Genomic DNA, 13,158 nt, shown 5'->3' with positions numbered 1-13,158 from the left:
ACACACACACACACACACACACACACACACACACACACACACGGACTTCTCTGTGTATGTCTCTCCCTGTTCCTCTCTCCCCAACCCTGTCAGACACAGAGATACCAGACATCTAGATCTGTATGCAAAGGAGTTTATTAATTAGAAAAGATCTCTTCAGCTAAATTAAAGGTAGTCAGTTACAGGTTTCATGAGGACAGGTGCTGATGTGGAGCACAGAAGAGGAATTGGTTCTTTACTACTATGATCTTGGCAGTAGCAGATGAGCAAAGGTACAAAGTGCTGGCACTGGAGCTAAAATGTCCCATCCAAGTGAACTGGAACCACTGGATAGATGGGACAGTCCCATGCAACTCTGGGCTCACAGGCAACTGTGTAGTACTCCACTGATCCCTTTGTTTGGTATCTGCATTGGGTATAATTTCTTCCCTGACCTGTGAGGTTACAGACAGTTATAGGTACCCGAGATGAACTATTATGACAGTTTTGACTTATTTTGTCACTGCACAAGCCACTTGGATTGCCACACACACCAACAACATTAATAAAACTTGTATGAAGAAAAGTATTTAAGCCCTTACATGTTTGTCTATGCATGTTAATAGCCTGCATTTCAACATTACATTGGAGGTTGGTTTTATAAGTGATATGCTGGGTGGCAAACCACTGGGAGGCAGTTGGTCGCTGGCATGAGGCAAGCATTAGGACAAGTCCCAACAGCAGCAGGAGACAAAGTCTGGACTCAGGCAGCTTCAGACCCATGTTTCCTGTGAGGACAGAAGAGAAGTGACTGCTCCCACCCTACCTCAGTTTTCCCTATCTCTTCCTGAAGGCCCTCTGCTGTCACTTGGGTCCACAGTGCCACATTTCCTGGACACTGTCCCATCATCTGCCCACCCTGTCCCAGGCCTAGACAGTCAGTGTCTTACCCAGTCTGTGTTGTGGCTCCCGTGGAACTGAGTGCTGGTTGTTCTGGAAATCAGGGATAATGGGTGAGCTCTACTTGGGCTCATAGAAATACAGCAGACTCTGTGGGTGGAGTTGGTGGCTCAGCATCTTCAACACGTAGAACCCACAGATTGGTACATTGCCCGCTTGTGCAACCAGCCTTCTGTTTCTTCACTTGGCCAAGCCATGGTGCTGCTGGCTCCATTGTAAGGAAGAAATTCCAAGCCCTCTTGTGCAGGGCAGTTTTAAGTCTGACTTAGAACTCTACATAGAAATCTCTGTATTGCCTGTTGATTGGCTGTAGGCTTCATGTCTGTTTTCAGTAGGGACAGACACATTTTCTATTAGCCTGACTACACACTTTTAGAAAGCCTTGGGAAGCCTGAATCATAAGAGATATTTACCTTTCTGTCTTGCATCTTTAAAATTATATGATGGTGAGGTCTGCAGAGATGGCTCAGTTGTTAAGAGCACTTGATGTTCTCCCAGAGGACCCAAGTTTGGTTTCAGCACCTATGCTGGATGGCTTACAATTGCCTGTAACTCCATTGCAGGACATCTCATGTCTTTTAATAGCGTCTTTTGTCATGTTCATACACATGTGCACAGAGACACACAAGTAAAAATAGGTCTTAGAGATCAATGAGATGTCAGTGGTTAAGAGAACTTCCACTCTTCCAGATTCCTTCCCTTCCAGAGGACCCCGGTTTGTCACCCAGAGGCCACAGCTTGTGATAACATGGGAATTGGACACCTGTTTGGCTTTTGTTAGTACCTGCACACGCATGGAACATATGAATGCAGATACATGTGAAAGCTAAAAGATAAACTTTAAATATTGCATATAGAAACAGTAACAAAACACTGTAGTCACGGCATAGTTCATAGTATTTTTCTGATTGTTTCCTGTATAAGATTCATTTCTACATTTCCATCTATCCTCATTTGTTCCAGACCTAGTACTGATGGTCTAGCTTTACACCATGGACCCTCAGAAGAACACCTCTTTATCTAAGATGCCGGAGTTACTATAAGCCAATGTTTAAAAAGATGCAATAACCCTAACAGAATTTTTGTTTCTGTTTTTCTTTGTGCTGGAGTTTGAACCTGGGGCCTTTTGCAATCTAGAGATATGAACTGCCACTGAGCTATATCCCTAGCATCACATAGATAGAGAGTTTTGGCTTCCATAGTTTAAATGCCTCTCTAAGTTTTTTGTTATCCAAACCTCCCTTGCATTCCCATCCACTGATGCATCTCCAGACCAGCTCCCAGTTCTGTTGTGAAGTACAGCATGAGTTATATCCTAGTAGTAGGTCCTTGGGTTTTTCTTTCCAAATTTGATGAATGTCATAAGGTATTGTCCCAAGAAATACTTCTGCATGTGACCTATAAGCTACAGTGAATATTTTGCTGTCCCAATTTATAGATTTTTTTTTTCAAGACAGGGTTTCTCTGTATAGCCCTGGCTGTCCTGGAACTCACTTTGTAGACCAGGCTGGCCTCGAACTCAGAAATCCGCCTGCCTCTGCCTCCCGAGTGCTGGGATTAAAGGCGTGGGCCACCACTCCCGGCTGATAGATGTTTTTTTGTGCAGATTCCATTGGTGAGAGGTTGTGTCCAAAACTTGGAATTTCTTCAAACCTGGGATCCTCTTGCCATGACTACTCTTGACCTCCTACTGACTGTCAGATGCCCATTGTCAGTGGAGTATTTGACACAGCTCTGTCAAGTGCTCCGGATGTCTATGGAAATCACAGTGGACAACATTTATAAAATTGTCACAGTAACCTGTTTTTTAGGGACTGATCTTTTGGGGGTGCTAAGGGGTGTGGAGTGTGAGTAAGCCCGGGTTTGGTTTCAACTTGCTTAGAAACCCAGATTGGATTCAAATTTTTCTGTCCTTCTGCCTCAGGCTTGAAGTTGTAGGGTCCCAGGCTTTTACTTCCAGACCCAGCTTATGAGCCAGGTTGTAAGCAGCCTTGCTGCTGTGAGTGGATGCTCAGCTTTAGGAAGTAAGACTCAGCAGGAAGAAGCTAGGATGCTGTGGGCTTGCCCTTGAAGGATGTTGTGGGACACAGTGCCCTTTCCTGTCCTCCTTTCTTCTGCCATGACCTTGATTAGTTTTGTTCTAGCACATGCCTCCCATCGTGGGCTTTTCTCTACCACAGACCCCCGAACAAGAAAGCCAACTGACAGGATGATATCCCTGACACTAAAATTAAATGAATATCTGTTTCCCTTCATAGTTGTTCCCGTACACACATGCACACATATGCATGTGCACCCACATTTATTCAGTGACTCAGAGCACTAGAGAGATTCCTAGATGGAAGGAATCTATGAGGTCTTTTATTACAGATCCTTCATTTCACAAAAGAAGACCAGAATCCGGGTGATGGTCCAGGCTGACACAGAATGGGATTGGTGACTCTCCGATCTGAGGGCCACACAACACTCTGACAACTTCAGAGTTGAGGTGGAGATCTCCTGCAGAGTGTGCAGTCTCAGAAAGAGAAGAAGAGGCTGAAGCTGGGCGCCTGCAGGAGGCTAAGAAAGCTTGGGCTATGAGCTAGCCCAGAGGAGGGAGGTCTGTAAGAGCTCCTTGTGGTCAGCAGAGGGCAGGAGCGGGCTATGCATTCCTGTGCTGGTGTGGGACCTGGGAAAGGAGGACCTGGCCTAGAGATGGCCTCATTTTCTTCTGTAACACAGAAAACATAGATGTGGATGTTCTTCCCACTGGAACCTTCTCAGCTAGAGTCTCTGTACTAGACTAAGAATGTTGTAACTCTCAATGGACTGCCCAGCCTCCTCAGCCTGTTAATAAGGTAACCATTTGATAATGGTGTGTGTGTGTGTGGGTGCTGCTTCATTCTGAAATGAGAGATCATCCCAGTGGGATTGTGCTTCAATGTTCAGCAGCCCTCCTCTTTGATGACACTGCCCTGGGATATGGTTGCTTGGAACAAACTAGAGATGAAAGCAGTTAGGATAAGTCTTGGGGACAGTCATTTAGAGACTACATGTTGGTCTCTAGGACACCCCTAGCTCTTGCTACCTTCCCTAACCTACAAGGCCTTTATTCTCAGTTTTATCAATAAAACACCCTCTTCAGTTTCATGGTGTTTTTGGGGTCTCAAAGGGTCAGGAGCTCTGGTCCTGTTCAGTATATGGCCCTTATCCAGCACGAGGCTGTAGGTACCACCAATTTTCTAGCTTCTCACTGATTTGCCTTCAGCCAGGTCACTCTCTTTGAACCAGCAGTAGTCTTGGCATTTGCCCCTCAGTGCTGGGTTACTGAATAAACTACCTCCCACCTTCTCAGGGGCTGAGGACTTTTTTGTTTTGTTTTATTTCTTTGTTTGTTTTCTGAGAAACAGGACTCACTATTTAGTCCTGGGTGGCTTGATATCTGCTGTGTAGATCAGGCTGACCTCAGACTCAGATAGAGCCACTGCACTCTGCCTCTCAAGTGCTGGGGTAAAAGCTTGTGCCACCATGTCTGATGTCACTGAAGGAAGCATCTACTTCAGATTCTGTTGGGTACAGCATCCAGGAAATTTAGATCCACACTGTCCAAATTCTCTGATTTCTCAGAAGGCAGAAATAAAGATTACTTTTAGGTTGAAAACTGTAAATATTTATTTATTTAATATATATAAGAACATTGTACTGGCTTCAGAGAGACAAAAGTGGGCATTAGTGGTTGCTGGAAACCAAACTCAGGACCCCTGGAAGAGCAGTCAGTGCTCTTAGCCAATGAGTCATTTCTCCTGAAAACAGTAAATCTTTATGTTTGCAGTTAATTTCAAAACTTAAAAGGCACAGTATAGTTCAGTCAGAACAGAGATATGGGCATCAGGTCTCTGCTCCTNCTTAGTGACCTTATCCTTTGCTTTGTAGTTCATGGCCACATCGTCCCCCTTTACTGTGACTGTGAACTTGCAGGAAGAACAGTATAGAGCTAGGCACACCAACAAGTCAGCTAGTGGAAATTAGGTAAGCCTATCACAACATTGCTATGGACAACACGTTTGAAGAAGCTGTCTGTNCNAGCAAACANGACCTGATNGCCAGNNTTTTGTGTTAAANNAANAGCAGCTANTTCACTCAGGGTGNAGGAGGGACAAACAGGNTTAGCATACNAGCACTGGTTGCCTGTTCAGGCCTGTCCCCTTTATCTTCCATTTTCTCTCTCCTGCCAGCTCTTCTCCTTGGAGTTGTGGTTCTTTGAGGTTTCTTGTTTTCTCAGCATGTCCTTCGGTCCAGCCTGAATCTTCTGGCTTTTTCCTCCCAAAGTGTTGGAATCATGGCAGGAGCCGTTGACCCAAATAGACTTTGCATTGGTGTACGTGAGCTCTCTTGCTGATTTGCAGTGGTATGGAGTGTTAAGGGATGGTGAGATGGCTCAGCTTGGAAAGCACTGAGAAGAGGGGTGGGTAAGGAATGAGATCTCAGTGAGGTAAGGAGAGACCATGCCTGAAGCATTATATACTTGCACGAGCAGTCCTTAAATAATTTACTGTAATTATGAGTGTTCATGTGATAATAACAAAGCCATACAACATGTGTTCTAGTTTAAAGCTCATTATAAAATCAACCCATCTTGTGCCTTGAAACTCCCTCCTCCTTCTAAAAATAAAATCCATTGTCATTCTGATGTCCCCAGAACATCTCAGATAAAAGGCACTAAGCAATAAGGCGTTGTTATGGGTTAACAAGCCGCTTATCAGAACTCAGATGGTGAAAGCAGAATCTGTTACTTCGACACCCCTCTCTCTCTCTCTTCTGTCTTGGTCTGTTTTCAGGCAGAAGTCCCACAGGCATTGGTAAGGTGTTGGATTTGTGGCAATCTTTCTGGAATCAGCCCACTGACACCAATGAGACCAGAAGAGTGGTGGTGTCACCCATGGAGTGAAGCCTGCATAACTCCTGGAAGGGCTCCCAGCATGGGGCTGGTTTGTATTCTCATTTTATACTCTAGGACCACAAGGTGGGGCAGGTAGGCAAGCAAGGGTTTCCAGAAGCATGTCTGGCAGTCAGCAGGATTCAGGTGAAGTCTTGCTTGACAAACAGGCAGTGCAGATAGTATAAGTAAATTAAGTAAATAACTAAATAAACCAATAAGTCAGTATCTAATAATTGGTCTTTTCTAGCATATTCTACTCCAGTGGCAGCAGGGCCAAACCCTAATGTCTCAAGAATGAGAGGAGCGGGTAAGGTCTCCATCTTTGTCCCTCAACACTACAAGACAATGTTTCTGAATGTCAAGGTTCTCCCAGTGATAGAACAGTGGATCCCAGAAGCAAGTGGCTGTTGCTGATTACATCATGTGTGCACCAATAACCCTGGTGGTCCATCAACTCCTCTGTGGTAGCTGTGTGTTAGCTCTTCTTTCACCAATTGTGTATCTGTATAAAGCAGACTTTATATAATTCAACAGCATAATGATGTAGAGAAGTATAGGTGAAAATCAGATTTGGAATCAAAATATTATCCTCTATAAAGAGATTTTGAAAATATAATCCAGCATTGAATTCTCTTATCTTTTTGTTTTGAAAAATATGTGTTTACTAGCCAGATCTAATGACACATATCTTCAATTCAAGAACTTGGGAGGTTGAGGCAGGAGGATTGGGAGTTCAAAGTCATCTTTGTCTATAGAAAGGATATGAGTCAGTCTAAGCTACATGAGACCCTGTTTCATAAGATCCCCAACCTAAACGAATCTCTCTAATTCCCCAAACCAAATGAAAGCAAAACAATAAAACAGGATTCCTTCTTGAAAATATGTTACTTATGTAAACATATACTATAGTAATGGGTGTATAACTTGCTATACATCATTTGTAAGAAATACTATAGTTTTAATTTTTAAGAAGAAGAATATTAACAGATATAGTAAACATAAAGATTTCTTGCGCTCCTTGGCAAAATTTTTTGAGAGAAGATTTCCCCGTGTAGCTTTAGCTGTCCCGAAAATCACCAGGCTGGCCTCAAACTCAGAGATTCTCTTGTCCCTGCCTCCCAAATGCTGGTATTAAAAGCATGTATCATGATAGATCAATAGTCGTTGTGGGGTAAGTGGGTTTCGGAGTCTGGCCCAGGGCGGGCCACTGGAATAAGTGGATTCGGGGAGTTTGAGTCTGCATACCTCATGGCACTGCTGGGCAGGTGTCAGGCTGTGAAGCCGCAGGACCCCACTCTGGGGATGGGAAAGGCACAATCTGAGGTTCCCCTGGACTTACTGGAGTTGGGCTCAGACTTTCTGGCACCTCAGACACTGCTGGGTACCGTGGAAGAGCAGGTTCTGGGGTCCCTGGTATGCACAGACACCAGCAATGTCAGGTTCTCAGTCCTGGACACCACAGATGCAGCTGGATGTGTGGGAAGAGCTGAGAACTGAGTGGGGACAGGAGGGACCCTCGGGTAGACTCTAGCCCGAGGCTGAAGGGAAAGGGCCTGGAGGAGGGAGCTCTGGCTATGTCTCCATGGGGAGGAGAGTATCTGGGGAGCTCAGGCGGCTTGCTTGGTGGGCGGGTTGGTGGTGGTGGAAGTGGCTGGGTATGCAGAGAGGTCTCCCGGAGGGAGGTTAGGTGCAAGTGGCTCTTTAGAGGAAGACCTGCTTCATTGCTCCAGCAATGAGGTTCCTAATGAGAAGAGGCAGTCCATGTTTATATATATATATATTTTTATTACATCTTTCCTCAATTACATTTCCAATGCTATCCCAAAAGTCTCCCATAACCTCCCCCCACTTCCCTGCCCACCCATTCCCATTTTTTTTTTTTTTTTTGGCCCTGGCATTCCCCTGTACTGGGGCATATAAAGTTTGTGTGTCCAATGGGCCTCTCTTTCCAGTGATGGCCGACTAGGCCATCTTTTGATACATATGCAGCTAGAGTCAAAAGCTCCCGGGTACTGGTTAGTTCATAATGTTGTTCCATCCATAGGGTTGCGGTTCCCTTCAGCTCCTTGGGTACTTTCTCCAGCTCCTCCATTGGGGGCCCTGTGATCCATTCACTAGCTGACTGTGAGCATCCACTTCTGTGTTTGCCAGGCCCTGGCATAGTCTCACAAGAGACAGCTATATCTGGGTCCTTTCAGCAAAATCTTGCTAGTGAATGCAATGGTGTCAGCGTTTGGATGCTGATCATGGGATGGATCCATGGTTTTAAGGCATTTATTTTAGAAAGGCAGAGAGAGCGAGGGAGCGAGGGAGTGAGAGAGAGAGAGAGAGAGAGAGAGAGAGAGAGAGAGAGAGAGAGAGAGAGAGAGAGAGAGAGAGAGAGAGAGAGAGAATGAATATAGGAGGGCCATGGCCAAGTAAGTGGAGAGAAGGGGGAAAGAGGATGGGGAGAGAAGGGGTAAGCCAGAAGCAAGCATAAGAGACAAGAGAGTAAGGGGTAAGAGAGGGAATAGGGGGCAAACAACCCCTTTTAGAGTGGGCCAAGTCTACCTGGGTGTTGCTAGGTAACCATGGAAAGGAGCATACCTGTGGGGGTGGAGTCCAGACAGAATACCAGGAGATTGGGGCATTGTCTACCTGACTGATGGCCTCACAGCTCCCTGCAGGGGAGCTATGGGAGGCTCTGGCTGCTATAGGAGCCCGGAGCCCAGGAGGCGTGCTGAACACGTGCTCACCCATGCAGGCAGAAGTTACCACCTACCAGGTTACCAGGATTCAAGACCTGTACTGGACCTGGGACCAGCCTGTCTGTGCACAGCTCACTGTCCCACAAGTCATGGCATGTTTTACAGTGTAAAATGACACCAGGACTCAAATGTGTGTGTTGGAGTCTGGGAATCATCACACAAGCCACTCAGACACTGGTGGATCTCATCAAACAGGAATGGTTTATCGAACACCACACTCCAAGGCTGATAGATCAGGGACTCAGGTCAGAATCGGGAGCAGACTGTGACATTGTGTCAAGATCCTATAGGGCTTTTTAAGCCTGAGATTACAAATATCTGTGCCAAGATTTTCACCCATCAGGATTTAGGGATGGGGGTTTCCTTAGGAACATGTCTTTGTTGTACACTNATCCTGTTCCCATTGGTTGGGGTATTCAACTGTGGCAAGGGACTTGCCTTGTCTAACATTCATGTGTTAACTTGTCAACCAGGATGGAATTTGTCTAGCCTTCATGTCTTAACTTGCCAACCAGGATGACAGTTACCAAAATACACATCTCTTTGTACCAAGTAGGATGTCAGCTCCTAGGAAGGTCCTGGCAACTTAAACTTTACTTGACCCTTACTCAAAATGGAAGCTTTAATCTAAATAGATGCAGGTGTCTTTCTTATGATTGAGTCCATCCCAGTGGCAACTTATAAAAGCAGATGCCATAAGGGGTTATACACAGGTGCAGGAAGTGCTGCTGAGTGGTTGGTTTGGGTTTAAGCTTATTGTGGGCACGTATACAAAGCATTTCTATTGACTTTTATCATGATTTCCAAGGGCACAGAACATAAAAGAATATTTAATCAATTTGGCATGAGAAAATTTTCTAGTTACAACAGAAACAACACATGAGAAAGTTTCCTTATAATATTAGTAACAGCACAAAATGACAGGCTAGCCAGGAAACAGTTACCTAGGCCTTAACATTTCTACTTAGGCCTTAACATTCCATCTTAACATTGTTAGGTCTTAACAATGTGAATCCTGCTACTAAGGAATATGGAGATAAGGGTGAGGGTGGAGTGAGGTGGTGGATCAGCCAGCAAAGGCCCTTGCTATATATGTCTGGCAACCTGACTTTGATTCCTAGGACCTATGTAAAGTTGGAAAAAGAAAATAGATTCCACAAAACTGACCTCTGACTTCCACATCCCCCTATAACACTAAACAAAATTTAAGAGGGATTGGAGAGAGGACTCAGTGGTTAAGGGTAGCAGCAAATTGTTAATCTGTTCTGAGCTCCCAGTGGGGGTATGCACAGCTCTGCACCCACTCAAGAGCTCTGGATTCATGAACGAAAGACACACACATGCCGGCTGATTTTTGATATGCTTTACTAGCTCAGTGGTTGGGCACTTCCAAACTTCCCTGGAGCTAGCACACAGTCCCTCTGGATCAATACTCTTATGAGGAACCTATCCTTCCAAACACAGATGATATAAAGCCAATGTGTACATCACTCTGCCATAAGTAAGGGGCTACGCATGCTGGTTATGGATCAGTGTGGGAAGCAGCTTTCCTCTCTAGGTCCTGCAGTGAGTAAAATTCAGGTAATGCATGGCTCATTCCATCCAGGGATGGATGTCACTCTGTAAATGGTAACTTGATTGTTCTTGGGTAGAGAGTTACCTACAGTAAAGTAAGAATATCAGGGCTATGGTCTTCACAATGCTGCTGCCCTCATTCTTTACACATCTTGGAGCAATGCAGAGGATGGGCTCCTATCCCAGTGGGGAGTGGGAGGTAGAATGTACTCTTTTGTTTCCTTGTGGCAGCTTCAAATAAGTGTTAGTGTTTGTACACACCTTCACTGGCTGGGTAGAAACTTTAGCCACTGGGGCTGAAAAGACTACAGAGGAGTCAAATATGTTCCCCTAAGGGACACTCTCCCAAGGTTTGGTCTCTCCTGGTCATTAAAGATTCACAGATGAACCTTCTTTCACACCACAGTGACTTAATATATCTCTACAACACTAGGGATAAAATATTATCCACATTCTGATTGGAAGCTCCAAACCTCAGGTGGTATTGAAAGAATTAACCAAGCTCTTAGGTAGATTCTAGCAAAACGTTGCCAAGAAACCTCTGATAAATGGATGAATCTGTTCTCGTTGCCCCCAGGAATGTTAGAGTAGCTCATAAACTGACACCAAGTCTAGTCCTTGGTTGTTGTATGGCTTTTCCTCACATGAGTCCTGGGTTAGACTCTGATGCAAATCAGATGATTCAGGATAATACACTATGAACTTGGGGCAAAGCCAACAAGCCCTAAAGGAGTATTGGAACAAAGTTGTCCACACCTACTGTAAAAGGAGCTGAATTCTCCTGGTAAGATCCACAGAACAGTTGGATCCTCTGGGAAAGGGACCTTACCAGGTGACCCTGAGAACCCCAATGACTGTCACACTGCTTGATATTAATAGCTGGGGCTATATGTTTAAGTTAAAGCCAGTGATCTCAAGGCAGACACCCCTCCTGAGGACACAGAGGGATACACCCCCACCTGTGATCCAAAGGAAGGCTCTCAACCTTCTCTTACTGGAGCAGAGAGTTGGCTCAGCAAATAAAGGCACTGCTTATGACCTGAGTTTGAGCTGCAGAGCCCATATGGCGGAGGGTGGGAACCAGCTTCTAAAAGTTGTCCTTTGACCTTCACATACATGACCTCCACAATATGCTGTGGTATGTATGCACCCTCCAACATAGTAATTGTAAGCCACTAAAACAAACAAACAAACAAACAAACAAACAAACAAACAAACAAAAAGAGGAAACAAAAAGCATGGATAATAAACAAACAAACAAACCCACAACCTCCCTGAAACTCCATGAGCTACCGTCCAGATTCAGATCATTGCCTGTAACATCTGCTTCTCAGAGAGATGACAGTGTGGGAGAGTATAAGTCACCCTAGCTACACATAGAGAAGAGACCATGAGGAGAAAAGTGCCAAAACATGTCTCAGAAATAAGAATGGTTACATGGATAAATATGAGAAGGAATGTCTCTGTCTCCATTTCCTATGGAATCTGCTAGCTAAAGGTGAAAGGAAGACACAGCATCAGGATGCTAAGCCATTATCTTCTAAGATGAATGGATCACGTCAGAAAGTACAGTTTAATGAGCCGTTTTCTAGTTATTGTCTATGTAATGGTTAGATACAAAATAATGGTGTTTATCATGGACATTTCATTCACTTGTGTAATTATAATTTGTTCTTCATTCCTCTGTCTCTCTGACCTTTCTTTTACTTCCTCACCCTGGGCAGTTGACTCTCTTGTTTCAGACAGTTCCAACTTCTGCTTTCCTATTCCATGTGCTCTACTATCGTATTTTACACCTTCCTTAAGATTTCTTCTTCACTTCTCATCTAATATAATGTCTGTTTACACACACACACACACACACACACACACACACACCATTAAAAAAATAGAGGTAGAGAGAGAGAGAGATCAGCAGTTAAGAACACTGACTGCTCTTGCAGAGGACCTGTGTTTCATTCCTAGTTCCCATGTAGCTAACAGTCATCTGTAACCCCAGTTCCAGGGATTCAACTCCCTCTTCTGCCCTCTGTTGATATCAGACACATATATGGTATACAGACATTCACATAGTAAAAACACTCATATTCATAAAATAAAAATAATAAATTAAAAAAAATCAAAGTTCTGTAAACGAGAGAAAATGTGGCATTTGGCTTTCTGCTTCTGGCTTACTTCAGTTAACATGATGATTTTCAATATTATCCACTTTCCTGCAAATGTCAATGTTGGGGGGTTGGTTCTAGTGCTTTGATTTAATCAGGAATCTGTGTGTCCAAGTGCTAAATGTTTTTGTTCTCAATTGGTGTTTGATAGAACAATAAAGAGCCAACAGCCAGTGGCTGGGCATAGAGAGGCAGGAATTCTAGGTTTCTGGGAGAGGGGACAAATGGGAGAGGAGACAGAAAAGAGAGGAAGAGATGTAGAATCCTCATGATTCCCTGGAAGATGGATCAGATTTAACGTTGCAGGAGAGAGAGCCAATTAGCTCTGTAGGATTTCAGGTGAGTGGCCACTGGCCAATTCCCTAATTGGACCTGGGGTAGCAGGCAGAGGATTAGAAATGACCCATCATTGAGCTAGTTAAGGCATATTAAAATTAGGCTAAGTTGTGTGTGTGTCTTTTGTTTTTGGATCCAAAGAATTCCTTGGGTGTGTATCTGGAAGCACTGGACCCTCCAGGAGCACAAAGCAGTTAGATAAACTCAGAGCTACATGTCAACTTTTCATTTTCCTTTATGGTTGCATTTTTTGTGGTTAGTAAGTTTATTTCAACCATTATACCCAGTTCTGCCTCATAAAAAATAACAAAATGTTCCTATCAAAATTGTATTATCGCTGGGCGGTGGTGGCGTATGCCTTTAATCCTAGCACTTTGGAGGCAGAGGCAGGTGGATTTCTGAATTCGAGGCCAGCCTGAACTACAGAGTGAATTCCAGGACAGCCAGGGCTACACAGAGAAACCCTGTCTCAAAAAAC

General features: G+C 44.4%; 1 protein-coding gene across 1 annotated transcript; it reads right to left on the bottom strand.

The window, feature by feature from the left end:
- Positions 1 to 119: 119 nt before the first annotated feature.
- On the bottom strand, positions 120 to 985 carry LOC110309770 (eosinophil cationic protein 1). The gene is made up of 2 exons (XM_021182502.1): positions 930 to 985; positions 120 to 767 (listed from the first exon to the last, which is right to left on the bottom strand). Exon 2 carries the CDS (start codon positions 760 to 762, stop codon positions 295 to 297), a length of 468 nt encoding a protein of 155 aa, XP_021038161.1. The 5' UTR covers positions 763 to 767; positions 930 to 985; the 3' UTR covers positions 120 to 294.
- Positions 986 to 13,158: the final 12,173 nt, after the last annotated feature.

Source organism: Mus caroli, chromosome 14 (genome assembly GCF_900094665.2).
Source record: "Mus caroli chromosome 14, CAROLI_EIJ_v1.1, whole genome shotgun sequence".
Taxonomy (NCBI): Eukaryota; Metazoa; Chordata; class Mammalia; order Rodentia; family Muridae; genus Mus; species Mus caroli.
The sequence above is the reverse complement of the archived record's forward strand: the minus strand, read 5'-3'. Positions and strand labels throughout refer to the sequence as shown.

What these genes read in the sequence shown, in the direction of transcription:
- LOC110309770 (XM_021182502.1), bottom strand. Translation starts at nt 762, where the DNA reads ATGGGTCTGAAGCTGCCTGAGTCCAGACTTTGTCTCCTGCTGCTGTTG.